The sequence below is a fragment of the Anas acuta genome, chromosome 10 (assembly GCF_963932015.1).
Source record: "Anas acuta chromosome 10, bAnaAcu1.1, whole genome shotgun sequence".
NCBI classification, from domain to species: domain Eukaryota; kingdom Metazoa; phylum Chordata; class Aves; order Anseriformes; family Anatidae; genus Anas; species Anas acuta.
In genome coordinates, this window is record NC_088988.1 from 4271092 (window position 1) to 4292160 (window position 21069).

The window sequence follows — 21069 nt, forward strand, 5'->3', positions numbered from 1 at the left end:
ATTCTGTTTAAGAGGCATTTATTCTTGTTGGAAATATTCCTCTCCTTAGACAAGTAGTCAACAATACAGAAAATTAGTGTAGAAAATACACAACAAAGAAATACATGGCTCTACACAGACACACACATCCTCAGTCAACACTTAGAGATCTAAGCCATAGTCATGGAATTTCATTGTGGTTTTTTTGTTTGTTTGTTTGTTTTGTGTTTTTTTTTTTTTCATGTTCTTTTTATGATATTGGGCCACACTTTGAAGGCACAGATTGCAACTAGATTACTGTTGACACCGAGGTTGAAGATTTTAGCAGCAAAGTGAAAAAAATCAATGAATATAAATTGAAAAGGGGCATCTTCAGTCTTTGAAGATGTTTAGACAATAACTGTTACAGAGCAATGAAGAAAAGGTATACTGCTTATAGACTAAAACTTTAAGTATTACAATACCAGAGGTATTCAGAGCAATATCCTAGATATACATAGTGACCATGTGCCTACAAAGAGCAAATAAACCAAGATGCTCTCATTTACAGGTTAATATCTTATGTCACAGATATACAGATTTAAGAGCTGTAGCTCTGAGAGAAGCTGATCAAAATTGTCACAAAAGTATTACAGAAGTAAAGCCAAAAAAAGAAAAATATTTGATCAAGTAGTTATAAGGATGAGGGAAAAACGAGATTAAAATACATACGAATTCAGATAGTTTAGGATAGCAAAATCCCACTTCAAGCATTATCAATATTTATTTATTTATTTATTATATATTTAATAATCATACATATAATCATTTATTTATTTATTTAAATAACAGCAGAATGGTACATTTTGGAACGTTATATTCTTTGACAGTCCATTATGCCGTATTTTGGACTACTTCAATTTACCGTACAAAGTGATGTTCATATTCTACAATGTTATAACAAATGAAAAGGTAGCAAACATTTTATTTCCATGTTCTATGTTCTTCAGCTGCACGCAATCTCTGGCATGCCTTTCTTCCTAATTCCTTGATAATTTTCTTGAAATCGCTGGTCAAATATATGCATTTATTGTAATGATTCCTTAAATTGTTTAAGTCAAAGCTCAACTAAATTTTAGAGAGTATGAAATTCTAGGACATATACTACACTGTAACTGACCTATTTTGGTATAGAATTGGACTACCCTTTTTTGCCTTTAATATCTTAGATACATTTTACCTCTTACGTGTATAACTGGAAGCATTAATTATTAATTCCTCCCCACAAGACTGGATGTTAAGTTGCATAGTATAATCAATCTCAGTAAAATTTCAAACACACAGACTTTAAAGTATTACCAGAACTCTTTTGTTCTTAATATCCCTTTCCTTAAGTCTCCCACAAGCTTCATAATGTGATCACAATATTTTCATTTCAGTGATCTCTACTGGGTTCTGTGACTGCTGCTCCTACCTAAAGGTATTTTCAATGTTAATTTTACTGCCACTGACAAAAAGTTGTTTTATTGTTTTTGTTTGTTTGTTTGTTTTTCTTTAGGTTTTAACTACGATGATGTCCTTAAAATTGACAAATATAAACTCTCAAACTTCCAATGACCATAAAATACTTTAGCTTCAATTATTTACATACTTTAACTAAAAGCTCCCTGACACATCTTATCAACATATCCATAAAAATCAGAAGTGGACTTCTTATGATTGAGATTTTTTTCCTTTTTGTTAAATATCCATATAAATACAAAAAGTAGAAAGCTCTATTGCTCCCCTTCTCCCCTGTGCTTTATTTATTTAAAAGAAGCATATAAAAAGACACAGTTTTCACTGTCTGTACTCCCAGATTACACTACAATTCAGAAGAAAGCCTATACTGTTCCCAAGAGATAGTTTACATGCTGGGACCTCTGGAAGTTAGTCATTGTACACACACAAAACACAATTTTAAATACATGAAGAGTCCAAAAGTATAATTAGAATGAGCTTTAATCAAAGCCTAGTGCAGATGGAATGAAACTGACTACACTCACCTTAAAGGCTTTAAAAATGGATTACCACGTAGACATCAACTCTTCAGAGGTCAGGTATTTCACTGCCCCACATGCTGGGTACCAAATCAGCCAGGGACTTGAAGTAAAACTGCCCTACTTTTTCTTTAAATTGAGCAGACAGAAGATACTTGAAGACTGATAAGGACAGAAGTTAACTTTTATTAGAATGCACTATGACCCAGTAAAATGTATCTCTTTAAATAAATAAATAACAGATGTGCTGGTTGTGACAAATTAAAAAGATTTGATTACAGATCTACTGTCTGCTTACAGTGCCCAGTTTTAGTACTCAGAGAAAGGAAACCTCATTGTACCTTCTAAACTATGACAGCTTTTTCATGTTGGTCTTTACTCATTGCTTTGGGCCAGTTTTTAGTGTTAAGCAAAACCATATCATGAAAGCACTTCTCAGCTTTAGGAAAATCATGTTTGTTTTCTTTTTGTTTGTTTGTTTTTTGTTTTTAGCTTGTTGCTTATATTAGATTATTGCCCTGCTGTGTGATAGCATCTAAAGAAACGGTAGTATAACTCACTTGTGTTTTCTGAAAATTTAATGAAAAATGTTGCAGAAGACAAAATTCCATTAGGCATCTGCAATGTCACATTTCCTCTCATTGGAATTGTTTTAAATGACTATCCTATCTATTAGTGAAACATCCTGCCTTTTTCAGGTTGTTTAGCTTTAAAAATATATAGGATTCAGGAAACTGCTGGCCTACAATGAAAAAGATAATGGAAAAAAGCATTAACCTACTTAAAACTGATGAAAATCAGTCAGTAATTCTACTACATCATTTCCTAACCATAACGAGCTTTTTCAAATACAGCATTATTTGTGCATCTGTATATTTAGAATAACATTTATCTCTCTTGCATTAACCTGGTCATACCAAAATGTCTGCTTTGTACATGGAACCACAGTTCTAGGGAGCAAGCATTTAATATAATTGCATTCAGTGTATTTGCACATGACTAAATGAGTCATGCAGGAAAAGGAAAAAATAAGTGAGTAAACAAATAAAACCCTAAATAACTCACTTATTTCTATGCAACTACTTCACTGTGTTGTAGAAAAGTAACATTTGGAAAATATCTGTACAGAGGACAACAGTACAATTTCTATTAACTTTAATGTAAAGTTCCTTATATATTTTAAAGTGAAAGAATATCTTTTTAGTTTTTGAGTAACTAGACCTTTCTTCTGTCTAAAGGTATGACCTCTTTTGCCACAAAGTTAGCTAGACAACCTGCCACTTTACTCCTTGACAAATTAGCTCATTGTTTTCCCATTGACTGCTCAGATACTATACTTTTACCACAAATACATGTTCATGTGTCCATATGTTTATCAAAGTGTCGGTGCTAAAGTTCAACCTAGTCATTTGTCAAATTTTAAAACATCTGAATCAAAGGGTAAAATAAGGGAAAAGTCATATTTTAAGTCAGTCAAAAGAATATATGCCAGAAACTTTGGAAACTGTAACAGGCTTTATGAATAATTGGGAGTTTAATGCTAAAACTATGATAACCCATCATATGTGATAAGAGTAAGAGAAAAGTTTCATTTTTAAAAGGTACAGTATCACTTACACTTATGCTTCCTGACCCGTTAACGTCAGCTGCTCTGTCTGAGTTCAACACCATTCATCTTTTCCTAGGTATACATCATTCTTGTCAATATCAGAGAGAGTTTGGGCTTGGTTAGGGAGAAAATAGCGGGATGGCTGCTAGTAAGTAACCACAAAATGAAATTTAAGAGCAACATGAGTTCAGGGATCATGGCATTCCAGCTACTGTAGTGAATTAGATTTAAAGGTCTTAGAGTATAGTACCATTGAAAAAAAACAATAAAAATGAGTGCGACAGATAGAGAGACATAGGAGGATTCATTGCATTAGCAATTGACCATATGGTAGAGGTTCTTGAGTGTTTCATGTTTCATAAAAATGCACTAAGCAATGAAGAAGAAAACTGATTTTTGGTGACCTTCTGGTAACAGACTGACCCCATCCTTTCTGTAGTACTGACAACTCATGAGGAAGAGGTTATCCCTCTGACTTAGCTGAAGCTACCTGTAACATCCCACTGACAGTACTTGAATAACACAGTCACAGTGCATGTTCTAGAAAAAATCTTGAAATAATCTTTGCTATTCAAGAAGATAAAATGCTTCTATGGATCTGACATGTAAACAGAGAAAGCTCAAAAATTTATATTATCTTTCTTCCACATAAGATTTCTATCTGACTTTGAAAACAAATGGATTTCCACAACAAACACCTTGGAAATTTCCAACATCTTACAAAAAGATTTTAAAAGCAATACATACAAAGCAAATTAAGTCAGGATATCTCTGTCACAGAAAAGCTGAAAGAGATGTTAAGACTGAGAAGACTAGGACATCGATGAGAGATATAGTATGCAAGGACAAAATAAGTTTGTAATTATAATGGAGGAAGACCCCAAAGTCTTGTACATTGAAAGGGTATATGGAGCAAGCAGAAAAGATGACAGTTTACCAGCTTCATTGGCAGGAGGATGTTTGTGTTGTCTATATTGACAAAGAAGAGGGAAGATGAAATGATTATTCCTGAATCGGCAGTAAGACATCCAGAAGGGCATGTCAAAGAAAGGTTTTGATATAAGACTCCATCAAGAGAGAGGTCAGCATAGAGATGGAGCTGTCAGTGTATATATAGGCAAAGGAGCAGACAAGAGGTACAGAGACAAAAGAAAGTGAAGACTTCTCAGGGAAAATCCCCCAGAAAAGAGATTCATCAGAAGAGATGCTGACAGAACAGCCAGAGACAGGACAAATCAGAAAAAGATGGATTCATGAAAGATGAGGAGCCTGAGATTTCCTGACTGAAGTATGCTGGACAAAGTCAAAAATGGTATCCTTTTTGTCAGGTTAGCTAAATAATTATTATTTTTTTCTATTCTACTGGCAGTCTGGTGAAATCAACCCTTTCCTTAACAAAGGTTGGAAACATTGTATGTGATGTTTACTTTGTGATGTAATAAACTTAGTTAATTTTTTTTAAAAAACAAACAAACAAACAAACATATTTCTATGTGTCTACTCAAGACAAAGACTTTCAGTGATGTGAAGACAATTACAGTGCATTTCCAAAGTGCCAATATGAGGCACAGTAATTGAAAGCACTATTTAAATAACAATAATACAGATATGAAACATGTACCCGTAGTCTATAACAACATGATGTGCTCTATACCATTAACTTTTAATTAACTCCAATTTTGCCACAATTAAACTCAATTAGAGCAGAATGTCTGACACTGCAATTAGCTGTATATAAACACCCCAGTTGGTGTCACATTGAATTAATGTCTCCTGATGGTGGATTCTCTTTCCAAGGATAATGGATTTACCACCATCAGACTGTTAATTGGACCTGGCACCTCATGTATTGTATGTATTTGAGACATAAAACCAGAACTTAGTTACCTGCACAATTGTACTTGTCAGATCTACAGATTTCAAATGCAACTAGCCAAATTCATTACCACTCTGTACATTCTGTAATAAGTCCCATGTAGAAAACCTCTAAAAACTTTAATATCTCACAATTTTACATTCACATTTCTACTCATCCAGCAACAATAAAAAATATTATATATCATTCATGTTGAAAAAATACTATAATATATCTAGAAAAAGAAATCATATCTATTAATAAGCACCACATTTAGCACAATACATCATTGTTTATTAACAAAGTTTATTCTGAATAATCTATTTCTTCTGTTCTTGCTCATATTAGAATCTCAATCTTACCTCATGAACAGTGCTACTGAGATTATTAGGTTTTGTCTTAATATATTACAGTCTCAGTGGAAAGCAGCTAGCCAGTGATTAGCCTTAGTTCAATATCAGACTATTGATGCAATTATACTCCCCAAAAGATAGATATTACTAAGACAACACCTATCGCTTCCAACCTCACCACTGTAGAGAAATGCATGAGCTAAAGCACAAGTCATAGAATAAAACAACACTTACTACTAATAAGTGTGCTTGTATCTGACTTTAAGAGTAGAATCTGTGATTTGCTGTGACAGCATGAGTAAAGAAAGAAAACCACTCCTTGCATCTTTAAGAAAACTGATATTTAAATCATCTGAATTTCCTAGATATTGTTTGAAAAAAAGTTACAAACGAAACAAAAACACAAAAGACAAAGCAAACTGAAATATTGGCTTTACAATGTGAAAAGAAAAAAAAAAAAAAGAGCATACTTAACCTTAAAAAAGCTGTAAAAATAGAGCCATATAAAAAATGAAGATAATCTGCCACATCTTTTGAAGAGTTGAATCTTGTTTTAAGAGATTTTTGGCATCTAGTGGTGAAGTCAATGGGCAGTAGAATTACTTAAATAAGGTGTATGTATATTGAGAGTGATACATTTCACCTCCAATTTGCAAAGAACCTCTGTCTTCCTTTCCTACTATCCTTCCTTTCCTACCTAAACTTTACTCCTCTGTGAAATAAGTAAATAGCCTGCACAGAAGCTGGTAACTTCTACATGCTATTTGCACAGAACAAGTTTTGTGTTATAAAAAGGAAAACATTCTCATTAATAACCAGCTTTAATAATTCTGTCTCACAAGGATGCTTATAAGCTTCATACATATATCTTGCCATTCTCTGTGAAAAGATAAAAGAAAATTGACCTGGTGGATGTGACTTACCTTATTCATATACTTTTCAAAAGTCTGGGGATTCAGAGCAGAATGTATAATTGGTGGAAATCATACCCAAATCACACAGTTGTCATAAAATATCATAACTTATGGTGTTAAATAACAAAAATTAAAATTGACTAACTAGTATCAGTACATCATTTTTTCACATCATCCAAATGACAGTATCAGCAGGAACAAAATATCCTTCAACATAGGTGCAGCTTTGTTTTACACTACTAATGCTATATGAAGAATAGCATTTACTAAATCACAAACTGCATCTTTGGAGATTAGAATGTGCTATGGATTTCTGTAGGATATAGTGATTAAACTGTGCATGTTTTGCAAGAATTGCTGAGATGTAAAGCTCAGGTTCTGTGGTCACGTTGGCCTATAACATTGGATAATCATATATATGGATGAAAAAGGACAAATGATAATGATGGAGATGCAATAAGTGATAAAAATATGTTCAGAAAGGCTCTAATGAATATTCAAATAAGCTCACAGCAAAACATAATGAAGGAAAAACTCATAGCAGGGTAACAACACACTGCCAGTATTAGGAATGAACATGCTTATAAAACCCTTGGCATTTTATCTGTCACTGAGGAAGGTACAGGTTAAGTCTCAAATGCAAATATGTATGCCTGAAGTATGCCCTGAGACTGTTACAGCAAAGCATGCATCAGTGCTCTGTAAATACTAATTGCAATTGAATGTACAATGTCCACACTGTTGTTTTAAATGCTTTGAGCAGAGTCCATTGGAAAAAAAATATTAAGAAAAAAAAAATATGCTACATTTATGGTAATTATTTTCACTGAGTCACATCTTCAGTATTTTCAAAAATCAATGGAATTTCCTTCCCCTGTGAGCTGAAAAATTGCTAAAAAAAATAAAAATATTTATTTATTTTTTGCTTATTAATTGCTATTATTGTCATGATTTGATTTAAAAACAGGTAAAAGTTATTGAAAACAGTATTTATTCCCAATACCAACCCATGTCAAAAGCCTGTAATCTGACTGCTATACTTCTGGGAAATGACTTGGAGGATAAGAAAGATGATTTTGCCTTTAATTGTGATTTTAATTCAGGATTCAGCTAATCAATTAACTAATTTCACCCACCAGAATTTAGGAGACAGCTTCCTTTCTATATTTCAGCATGGTTAGATCAGCCAGAATAGACCAGGGAAAAGATTTATACACTTGCTTCTACAAGTTCGGAGCATGTGGTAGAGGTAGTAAGCACAGTATTGATCAAAGCTACCAATAATGAAATAGAGTGAAATTAAATGCACATCCTCAAATACACCAATTCCTTTAAAGCATTTTCTTTAATAAATATATTACCAATATCAATTCCAAATAGGTCTGATAGGAACTAAGTACCAGTATCAGCAGATAGGAACTAAGTACCAGTATCAGTAGATGACTTGGTACCTTAAAAGTAACATTGAAAATTAATTTTGCAATTTAAAACCTGAAAAAATGCAGTGTATTTTTCCAGTTGATGTATTGTTAATATAATAAAGGTTACAAATGCAGTTACAGTCTCCTGCTTCTGTACTGCCACAAACATGTTCTGCAAAGCTGAATGACAAGCAAATTACATGTTTGGAGAATCAGTTTGCTGGCTCATAAAGCCCATAAACATAGCAGATTGGGCTTTAATTTATTGGTTTCATGTCCAGCAGATCCACAATTCAATAAGGTCAGTGTCATTAGACATGCCCTGCAGAGCATAGCCAGCACACGATACAAATAATCATATGCCAAGATTTGAACTTAGAAACACTCTAGTCCTGACAAGTACCAAAACTGCTGCTTTTTCTTTAAGTCGCCATTGGAAGCTCTACATTTCTAATATTGAGACCAAAATTGCAGCCTTCACTGAGGAGAAGCGTCAGCTGCTGGGAATAAGGCCTTCAGACCTGCAAATCCCTAGACTGGTGAAGGAAACTCTGTCCCTCTGTACACGGTGAGCATGGCTGTCCCATTGATCATTGGGAAAATAGAAGCTCATATGAAATGACTAATTAGGACAGTATTCTTCCATGCCAAATGCTTTCTGTCCTGTTTAGAGAAGAAAATGTAAAGTTCCATGGAATCTTGGGCATATATAACATATTTAGAACAATTTCTTTTACTCCATTTTGTCCTTGTTCCCTGTTCCTTAGCAGCAAGTTAAGGAAAAAAAAAAATCAAGTTATTTTACAAACTGTTTTAGAAAACAAGAAAAACTGGTAGTTTAAAACTGTCAAGATTTTCCTCCCTCTTAACAATTTGTAAGTAGTACACCATAATCCCGTTATTTAAATCTATTAAATCTTCTAAAACTAACATAAATACAACAGCAGTACACTGCTTTATTTGTTCACATCCACATATAAAATTTGTAACCTGTATTCATATCACCTGTATACACATAATACATTTAAGAAATAAATATATAATCACAGAGCCTCAAATAGATAATAGGTATTTTTAATGCATTGCATTCAGATATCTGAATTACCATTATGTAAAATAAATACTAAGGATAATGGTAGAGCAGAGGTTGGGAAGAATTCTGCAAAGATGAACTCTCTCTATTTTGCAAATATAATCCACAAATACAAACTCATAGCAGGGTTTGCTAACAACAAAGGCTAGAAGAAATTATAATTAATATTACTCCAAGACTCTCATGTATATAAGAGTTTCAAACAGAGGTTTTCTGGCTCCATATCACCTTCTCCAATATTTTACCCATGTGTTTTCCCACTCAGAAGCCTGCAGTGCCAACTGGACAATATTTACGATCATCTTCATTTTAGTGTCAGGCTTCAGGAAAGATCCAAGCAGAATATTTACCAGCCCCTATTCCTGCTGCCAGCAGCCTAGCAAGTTTAGATGAAATATTTTGAATATGGTAGAAATGCTCTCAACAAGCACTGCCCTTTTGGATGCATGGTGTAAACAGGAAGCAATTCTCAAGACCCTGGTGACAGTATGGAAATGTCCTAGAATTTTATATCTCTCAAAAACATAGACCTGAATTTTTCAAAACCCATCAACTCTTATGTATATTTATATATTAGATGAGGAAAAAAAAAAAAAAAAAGAGAGAGAAATAATTTCCTTATGGAGTAGCATCTTCAAAAGGATCAGGATTACAGTTTCTGCATCCACCCTTGCAAACTTTAATTTAGTCACACACCTGCACAATGAGTTTTGCCAGTAGCTACTGACACCCATTTTATCCTCTAAAGAAAATTTAGAATGAAAGCCCCTCAAAAACAGGAAGATCCTACATGTACTGATATATGCATCTTAAATCAGCTGATAAAATAATTAAACTAAAGCTGTGTCTTGTTAATGAGCTAATAGAAAATAAAAAATAAGCAAACAAAATCACCTCCACAACAAAATAAAACAACAAAAAATCACCACCACCAAAAGCCTCCAGGACATTCACCAAATATACCTTAGTTTTAAGGAAAATATGTAATTAAAAAATTATTTGTAATTACATGAGTAAACCAGGATGAATACAGCAAGACTTTCTTCATTTACATGTCAACAAAACGATGCCAACTAATATTTCCATAATGTTAGAAGCCTTTTCATACAGTTCTTTATTTACAGCTGTAGTCCAATACAACTCTCTCACTCATTTGCTATTATGCATTGAAATAGATCTAAAGGAGGAAAAATGTGAACACAGAATTGCCTGTTTTCATGAATGTTTTCACCACAAAAGACTAATAATGGGAAAATGGAGATTCTTACAGCTCTGCCTGCAATAGGTAGCGATGCCAACTCTTACATTTTTATGAGTTTCATTACAGTCGGTGGTTTTCTTAGAGCTCCACCTATCGAGTCCTGTCATATTTTAATTTTAAAGAGAGAAATATGTAACTGCCAAAGAGAGTTTGAAAGATCAGGTACATGGGTCAAAAAAAGCCCAGAAGCCATATTAAAGGGAACTCAATACATCAGTATAAAATCCTCATGCAAACTTTGAATATCTGACACGTATATTTTAAATTCTTGGGAGAGGTAATGCTTCAGATGGTGAAAGTAGGATGCCTACGGCTCAGAGTGACTAAAGTCTCCACAAATAACTCCAAAATGCTGTAATTACGAAAGACTGATAGTGCACATTTGTGTTTATGCACAAAAACCTACTTGTGCCTAACTAGGTATTTAATCAAAGTACAGCAGAAAACCATAGTGCAGTTGTAGTTTTAAAGTGAGTGGGTAGATAAACGATTCTCTTTGTTATTGGCAAATGTTATCAGTCAGACCTATATTCACAAAACTTGCATTTTCTTACACTTCATGTCTTGCAAAAACTACAGAGTTCATGTGTGATGCAGTAAGGGAATGGATTCTGTTTATGTTCATGCAGCATCAGTCAATTTGTTAACCCAGGTCAAACTGCAGGGCCGAATTATGCAGTTAGTTATACTCATGGCACACTACTTGAGACTAGTCAATTGCCATCAAACATTAGCCGATATACTTGCCAAAATAAATAAATAAATAATAAAAAACCCACCACCACCAAATTAAAAAAAATGGGGGGGGGGGGGGGGGGGGGAGAGATGGATTCTAGTTTCACTTCCACAGTTCAAAACATAAAATGTTCTTACCACCCACCCAGAACCAGTCATTTGCCTTATCTGTGGGACTGCAGTGGACTTAAAATCTCGCAAAGAGCTTTGAAGATGACAACGGGAAGTGGGTTCTGGACTGCAGTCATCAATCTTTTTTAAAATTTCTTTTTACAATCCACAGATATTTTTTCATTATTTCACTAATGAAGACCCCATGGTCCATAGTGCCATTTTTCCTCAAGGTCTCTGGCAGACATTGAAAAAATATAATAAAAAACCTGAGTAGTCATTGTAAGGGCTTTATCAAGCAATTGCATCACATTATGGCTCCTAAACATTGGTGCAAGAAAGAGCAGATGAAGAAAGATTGGCTTTTGAAAACAGCTTAACTGCACATATTTGAACATTTCATAAATGAAATGCTAGTCTTTTCCAGGCAACCATATACTTAAATTAATACATTTAACCTGACTGAAGAGATATACAAACTAAACATCATTAAAATGTAAATAAAACTCCCTTTTCCATCAAATTCCTTATCATTACACAAACTACCTAGGCTGTTTCACTAGAATTTTAGAAAAGGCAACTAGCAAGTAATCCAAAGTTCAGGGTTTCCAGAACACAGGTTTCTAAAGGAATTTATTTATGAACACACCAGATTAGAATGGGCAAAGCAGAACAACTTTTGCAAAGACAGTGGAAAGGTTCTGTAAAACAGCAAAACAAATTTATGCTTAGATGATGGTTATGCATACCCCTAGCAATGCAATTTATAAAGAGTCTAAAACAGGTCAGTATGTCTGAATAAGGAAATGCAGAGAGTTTAGAAAAAATGTAAGTGAATGACATAAAACATCAAGACAGACAGGGGGAGTAGAAAGGTTATGGAATGAAGTTAAAAGTGCAAGGGAAAAAAAAGATCCAAAAAGGTGGAAAATGAAAAGAAGATTGCAGGAGAGGATAAGAGAGGTAATATGATTTTCTTCAGGTACATAAAGAACAAGAGGTCAGAAAGGAGACAGAAGGTCCTCTAGCTGCAGAGAAAAAAAAATATTGACATAAAAATATAATGAATAGAAAGAAAGAAAGAAAGAAAGAAAGAAAGAAAGAAAGAAAGAAAGAAAGAAAGAAAGAAAGAAAGAAAGAAAGAAAGAAAGAAAGAAAGAAAGAAAGAAAGAGGAAATGTGATTTTTGATGGGAAGGGGAAACAATGTAGATTAATAATGAATATTCTCATTTTAGAATGTGCTCAGTTTCAAAATACACACTGTTTCTGTATGCTTAACAAAGGATCTAGAACCTCACAACTTGTGCACTTATTCCAGGAAACTAAACAAGAAATAAAAACCCAGCAATAGATGAAACTGAACACAAACACACACACACACAACACATATATCTCCCCCTTCACAGACACAAGATTAATAGTTTCTGCTTAAAGTATGGTTAGCTAGAACAATACCAATGCACCAAAATAGGCTCAAGAGAAGTTTCTGAGAAGAAAAAGATTTCCTAAGCAAGTTGTTTGTCTTGTTCCAACCAAAAAAGAATACTCCCATTTTTCCTCTAGACTGCACCTTTGCAAACACGAGTGTAAACAGGTATGTCTGAATACACAGCAGAGAAAATGGGCAAATGCTACAGCATTGGGGTACACAAAGTGTGTGTGTTGCAGGGGGAAGGGAGGTACAGATCTAAGCTGCAGGAGCTCACCTAGTCCTTCTCTCCACTCCACACAGAGTTGAGGGGCCCTGGCCAGAGATATAGCATGTCAGCAGTCCCTGCACAAGTGCTGCCACATCCATCGCTGCATAAGGCTGCAAACAATAATCTGTGTTTGCAAACCAATGCACACTCCTTCCCTTTGCTGTAGGAAAACGTAAGGTTTGGAGAAATGGCAGTGATGACTTTCCAGGTATTTATGCCAAGTACTTCTAGGCTCACCTAGAACAGTGAGCCTTCTGCAAGAACTTCTGACAGTTGCTATAGTACAAGTAGGCAAGGAAAAGAAACAAACAGATCATGCTAAAGAGTGAAGCAGTATCATGATGACTTTTAAATGCTTTAAAATGCAATTAATATAAACTGGCAAAAATGGTTTCACAGACTATTAACATTACATGACAAAAATATTATTAGTCTCCTCTTGTGTAACTGAACACATCATTATTCTTTTCAGGAATGGTGTTCTATTTCCAAGCAGTAGTCATAAAAAAAAAAAAAAAAGCAAATAAACAAACCCAAACATGAAACCAAAATTTGTCTCATTTGTTACTGTTTCAGTAAACTCCAATCATTCTTTATTTCTTACTGCTGTGCATTTCCACCTCCTACTCTTCAATAAGAAAACACTAATTTTGCCTGATGTTTGGAATTTGAGTTATTTTTAGCATGGAGATCCAAGCCCACTACCTTCTCTTTGCAGTTATAGGGTATAAACAAACCTTTGCTGATTTTTCCCTTTAGACTTCATTCTGTTCCTCCTACAAATGGCATGACTGTGCTGTTGAACAGCAGGAATGACAAAGCCATGCAAGCAGTTAGATCTAAGAATAAAGCATATGCCCTCTAACAAAACCAACTGTTGACTTTTGTGTGCTTTCCACAATAAGTGATATGAGGATGCCAGTGATTTCTGAAATGAATCACAGTACCCTGCTGATATCTCATAACATTTAGATCTGCAGTATGTACTGAATAGACTATTTACAGTAAAAATGAACAAGATATGGTAAATTGGAGAGTTTATACAAAATAAATATCTTATTCCCCCAAGACAAAATGGCAGAATATACATAAAAACAACATGAATTTTAACTAGACTTTCTGTCAGGTTTTCATTTCATCCAATAAAAAAATAATAATAAAATTGTGAAGAAAGGAGATATTCTCAGTAGCTTGACATCCCACTTACATCCCAGCTGTGTAAGCAACTACTTAAATCTTAGTTTTACAAAATATGATTCTATGTAAAATGGATATGCACAAATACTTGATGTATGCACACAGTTATGATGATCACCTTGTTTTTCATCTTAGTGAACAACAAATGCCAAAAGTTCCCAATTAAATCAGGAGTCTGCCCATACAGATCTCACTGAATGATGTAGTCTGCTGCTGGGTTTTCTCACTGCTGCATTTTCAAGTTAAATGAAAGTAAAATTTCCTAAAGCACAATCTTTCATTTTAGAATCTCAATATATATAATAAAGGTTAAAAAAAATATGAATTATATTTAAAAAATAATAATGCAAGTTTTCCTCAAGTTTAGGGCATTCTCTTTACATGTCTTCTTTGTCTAAATCCATTTGATACAGAAGAATAGGACGCATCATTTTTTGACTAATTCATCACTTACTTTTTAGATTAAAAGTATTTTTTTAGGTTGACAGATTCACTTACTTCAGTCTCTTCTAATACAAGTGAAAGCAGTGCTAAGTCCTGAGCAATCATGTCAGAAGCAAAGACCAATACTAGTTCAGTACTGTGAGAATGAAGAACAAGTTCCATAAGATGTACAATCCTCTGTAATATAATGCCATTTTAGGGGCTGAATACTTTTTTGGCAAATACAGAAGCCAACAGCAGATCTTTAATAAGGCAAAGAGACAAACAGGCAGAGACTCAAATCAAGCACCACAAATCCATGGAGCTCCACAAACTACAGAACTTTCATTGCCACAAGCACACTAGTACAACCTAATCCACTGCCAACACTGGTGCAACTTCGCTGCTCTGAAACTTTGGGCTGTAGTGAAAGCTCTAGAAAGGAGCATGAACACAGGGCAACATTTTGCCCAAGGCAGACCTTCAACTTCCTTCATTCTTCAAGAAGTAGATGGGTTTCTGATATAAAAGCAGAGTTGATTTCTTCTTCCTACATGAAAATGCCTATACTGGAATAATAGCAGTGTAACTGAGCTTCAATTGTCAATTGATCAATTTCTAATGGTAATTTGGAAGCTAAGCTAACACAGGTTTTAGAAATTGCAACCTGTGACTGCTAAGTGAACACAAGTGCAACTGCTGAGATGTAAATCTCTGCGAAGTTAAGATTATCATGCCTACCTCAGGATACAGAGCAGCCTGCAGTCCCTTCATGTGTAGCTATGAAAAAAGGAATTCAATGTTTTTCAAGATGCAGCCCCCTTTTTTCTTTTTTCTTTTTTTTTTTTAATTTTTATTTTTATTTATTTTTTTCCCTAAGATCCTGCCTAGAGAAATTCTTATTTCTAGCATTCACAGTGATGAATTTTCCTCTTCTGTACAGAGCTGATCAGCTTGCTTACTGAAGAATCCACATAGGGACAGCTAAACTTCAAGCAGTGCTGCCTGGTAACAACCTAATGGCACTTTCTCAGCCAGTGTTCATTTCCCTTTCTGTAGTTTGACTATGAAATTAGTTCAAAACAGTCATCTCTGAGTTTACCCACAACACGTGAACACTTTGCTGAATATACACATATAAGCATATTATAAACTTATATTTTTTCTTTATATTGACATCTTATGCACTCTTTATGTATACTTATATAATGTAAGCTACAGAGATCATTTTCACTTCCAGAATTTTTAGCTGTATGTCAGCTGATCTAACTAGAGCCTATTTATACAAATAAGTTTCTAGCTTATTAATAATCAAATTCAATAGCTATTTTTTTTTCCAAGTAAAATCTTTTCTCATTGCCAAATGATCAAGATTCTTCCCTGACAAGTTTGTACTCTGCCACGATTCCATGTTTTTTGGATATAACACATGTAGTTTGGGAGCACCATTATGTTTTGTCTGTGTATCATTTACGTTTTAATTAAGTCAAACACATTTGACTGAAATTTACATCCCCACAAGACCAAAACCCTTCCTCCCATGGAATGCTGAGTGCCTTCTCCTTGTCAGGAAATTACTGGGAGATGACGGAGGTCTGACCTTTCCCAGCAATAATTGGTTTCAGCTCAAGACAGAGCAGATCACTTAAATTTCATACAATTCTGCCAGTGCAGATAACCAAGATAAAAACATAGTTTAGACCTGTCTTGAAATTAGAAGCAAATCTGTGGTTTTCATTCTCAAAGGGAGAGAGAAACACACTTGTGTGCGCTATCTATCTCCATGCTGCATATTGCAGAGATTCAGTATCAGGGTATGTTAAATCATTCTGAAAAGGATGTGGCTGCAGTATACTCAACTTAAACACAAGACAAATTCATTTTTCTGTACAAGATAAATTACAGTTGTTTACTTCTAGGTTTTTATACCGCTTTCATTATATGCAAAAATACGTTCAAGTACTTGAACATCTTTGTCAGAAAATATTCCTAGGCACCTGACTGAGCCAGTTTTCCTCAAACCTCTGAAGCATTTCCATTTTTTTGTTCCTTATGAAGCACAGAAATAGAATCCAGTAGGACTGCAAGCATCTCTGTAAATGTTTGTCTCAGTCACAGAAATAGCAGTCTCATGTAACTTGAACTGATGCAGTTCACGCTAAAGATTTGGTTGCTGTTCATTGGTCTGAATCCTTCAGCCTGTTCTCAGTCTACTTGTTATCCAATGTATAGAAACAGTAATACATAGGGAATAGTCCTAATTTACTTTTCAGTACTTTTAACATAACTTTTCTGAATATCTCAGTCTAACAGTTGCAAGGCATCCTTTCATAGAAGTGTGATATGTCATTATATATATAAAAAAAAAAAAGCTGAAAACTGATTTCTCACCTCTGCTTGTGAAGTATTTTCTAAAGCAAATAAAGCTCTTCACTTAAAAAAATAATTAAAACTAACTCTTCATTAACAGTTCAAATTACCTATGTAAATTTGTTCACAGCTCTAATTTGCACACTGTTGCTGAATGATTTTATCAAACTTAATTTTGTGTTTGCAAAGGATCGCTTTCTGATCATTTCCCTTCCACACACCCTGCAGTTATAAAAAAGCCCACCAATGAGGGTTACCGTCTATGGTTACCATATAGAGGTGATGGTTAGCGTCTTGACATCTGACTGAAAGCCAACCATTTACTAGATGGCACATTACCACTGATGCTTAACAGGACTGGATTTTACTGTTACAAGGATCACATGGTGATGGGAAGTGATAGGAAATGAGTTTATACAGCTTCAGTCTTTGTCCTGTACTCGGGCATACCTAGGAAAGAAGGAATGCCTAACCAAAATATCATATATGAACTGTAAAAACATTAATGGATTCCTATCCCTATATCTTTTGGACATATCCAACCTTTGAAGAAAGACCCAAACATAGTTCTTTAACTTAGTAATTTTTGTCATCTCAATCACGGTAATCTGCTTCTACTTGCATGCAAGCACTTTGCCTGTGAACATACAGTATCTGTGCAAATGTGAGGCTTGGAAAAACTCCACATTTTCAATTAACAAGTTACCCCCCATAACCTCTGTTTCTCAGCCAGTCTTCACTGGCTTCGTATTTGAACCTTTGTTTCCCAATTTACTAGTCTTTTCTTTCAATGCTTAACACAGCTAGACTTCCAAATTCATTGGAATCCTTCAGTTCTGTCGTCAGACATTAGCATGACTGAATTCTTTTGATATTGCCTAAAGATGCAGCTGAAAGTCAATAAAATTCCTGTTCTTTTGGAATCAGAAAAGACAGCAGAAATGAAGTGTGCCAGGAATTTCCCAGACTATTAGAAATTTTTGGATGTACCTCAGTGATTTGAACCAGAAAATACGTCCTCCCTAAATTTCTGTATTTGTTTTAAATAACTGCAATTTTTAATACTAGATAAACAATCTTACATTCCCTGAAATTTCCAACCAGTTTTATTCATTCAAGTCTTGATAGAAAACTAAGGACATTATTTTTGATAGCATATTTGTAAACGGAATGCTTTTTTCTTATATTAAGTAGGGGCTCTACGCGACCTGCTTATCTCAACAAACCAGAAACAATTCAACAATATAACTATAGTCTGCCTAAGTCCTTTCTTCAGACCGTTATTTAGTAGTTGCACCAACAGGCAACCAACCCCAAAATAAAACTACTCAGTGTAAATCCATTCCTTTCTCTGATCCAGAGAATTCCTGTCAGGATGCTCTTCATGACACTTCTTTTGAGAGAGTTAAATAATAATAATAATAAATGAATCAAATAAGTCTGTATTGGGAAGGGGGCTAGAGGCTCATGTCATTAATGCATTAATGCATAATCTTCTCAACACACAACTACCATGCAACTCAGCTGTAGCAGATAGACTTTAGCAGGCCCCAACTCTCAGATTTTTCACTCTTTGAAATTTTTTTCTATCCTTTACTAAAAATAAAATAATTGAAACAAACAGTGGAAAGTGGCAATTAACTCAGACAATCAGTGGTTTTCTGACTGGAATTCAGTTGCCCTATAATTTAATCACTTTTCTCTTGTAATGAATTATCAGAGGAAAAAGTCCTACAAGCTTTTCAATATTCCTCCAGGATAAACAAGACAGCAAAAACTACTCTTGAACCTTCAATGGTAGAAAAAACAACATTTTTTGGAATAGATTAAATACCCTTAGATAATTTGTAGTGCTTTGTGGTACATGGATGTGTAAAAGCTGCAAAGTTCTATGAAATACTGTGATCACCAAAGCTCAATTTTGTGCCCTATTAACATCTGCTTTAATTCTCATCCCTTGAGTGTATATGCACTAAGAATAGGAAATAAATCAGTGCTGATACACAGCAGCCTTCTGTGTAGCTGGAATGATTCAAACAAATTTAATTTTTTCATCCTTGCCCCATCACTGATTACATATTTGATAGTAAGATGGCTTGCAAAGAACTTGCACTTTTTCATGGAGATTTTTTCTTCTTTGCCTTTTGCTTTGAAACAAGTCTTTCAGGAAATCAATACTTTGTGGGCAGGGGAAGCAAGTTAAATTTTTTTTCAAAAAACTTGACAAAAATCTGAGTCTTTTTGGTAATTCATCTTTCAATGTATCAAGGAAATCAAGGAGAAAATCCCACTGCCTTCCTGACACCATGAATCATCTTTATTGGAAAACAACAGGCTGGATTCAAAGACAGACTAAATCAAGTTGAGGGTTCTCCTTCTGCAGAACTTTTCAGCTACATTTTGCACAACAGGATGCCAGTGAGCATGCTGAGCAGAGTGCTATATAACAGGTTAGGAAGCACTACAACCTATTAGGATATACATTTGCATTGCTCTGGGTAATCTGCTACACTGCACTATTTGTATATAATTTGCATTGCTTCAAAAAGGCTTCTCTAGGGAAATGTTTTTTGTCTTAATTTAAGTGTATGCTTTGCCAGATCAGATAGGAGGGCCATTTGTGGTTTGATGCATTAGGCTGAAAAGACTACTATGATTTTCCAGTAAAAAAAAAATCCAAGGTTTATACTCAATACATTAAGGTAGAAAGCCACTATGATAAAATAGGAAACAGCTGGAAAATGAAGATGAGGAACAGTATTATAAAGAGAAACTGCAACATTTCTCTTTTAAGAAAGACAGCAGTGGCTACCATAAATCCTATGCAAGTGGTTAACATACATTTCACTGTAAACCCAGATGAGAAATAGATGTTTAAGTGTTGAAAATCAACATATGGTACATTTTAGCAATGCTTTTTGGGCAAGCATGACTAGTCATCAAACTAGTAAACTCTTCCAGAGGAGGAGAGAAACAGCACTGAAAGCAAAAGTAGTAATTACTACACAGCAGAAGACAAAACTAAGAGGTTGGGGACAGCAATCAGAAATGTCAGCAGACCCCAAGCCCCTCATAGGCTGGAGCAGTACACACTCCCTTCTGCATGATGATACAGAGATCAGATCTGCTATGCTGGGGCAGAAGTGGCAATGAACAAATCTACTGAGCATTTTGAATCCAGCTTCTCGTCTATATTGAAGTGCCAAGACACAATTTAACTGAGTGCACATTTCCAGAGTGAGATAAAAAACATGAATTGACAGATCCTCTATTTATACTACGCAATTCAAGACATCATGATGCAGTTATTTTACAGATTTCCAAGATCACTTGCTGTATTTCAGTGGGGAGAAACATTGCTTTTATTGACAAGGAAAGGAATCCTTTATAAAATCTTTGCTGAAGACACGTTTGACAATGTATCTGCTGACATTAACAGGATCTTCTGCAGCTCAATTAAAAATATCCATTACTACAAAATAGAGATGAATAGTATATTCCATTGACAACTTGACAAAAGTAGAAAGTATAACCATATAGTACCTTAGAGGCAACTTCCCAAAATACCTTCTTTTGTCCAAACATAATTTTGTATTCACAAATCATATGCGTACGTGAATTTCAGACAGTAGTTCTACTGAAGATAAGTGACAGAAATACATGCAGAAAGCAGAGCAGAGCTTTGATTGCATGTAAAAAGACACACATTTACAATTTCCAAAGGATAAACGGTTCTTCTGGAATTTTTTTAGCACAGTGTCTCACAGTTTAGCCTTCAGTAACTGCAGTTTTTTTCAACAGCTAATACGCATTCAAAAGTATGTATTACCAACAGAGAGGCAAAGATCCTATTGCTATGAGTACTCACCTCATAATTGGCAATTGCTTCTCTGTCAAGGGCTCGGGTCACAGAGACATCCCCACTGATCTCGTTGATTCTAAAAATTCCTTTTGGGTCTTGATCTACTCCCTTACCAGAGAGTCGAAACTTTGCTCCCTCAGTCCCTTCACTCCTGATGACCTGCATGA

At 34.7% G+C, this 21069-nt stretch overlaps 1 protein-coding gene across 4 annotated transcripts in view; it reads right to left on the bottom strand.

Annotated features, from left to right (window-relative positions):
• CDH13 (cadherin 13) overlaps positions 1-21069 on the bottom strand; it is a 479864-nt gene that overhangs the window by 233425 nt on the left and 225370 nt on the right. For all 4 annotated transcript variants that reach the window (XM_068693026.1, XM_068693025.1, XM_068693029.1 and 1 more), the window contains exon 5: positions 20909-21061. In XM_068693026.1, coding sequence (XP_068549127.1) covers positions 20909-21061 — 153 coding nt within the window. The remainder of the gene's footprint in view (positions 1-20908; positions 21062-21069) is intronic.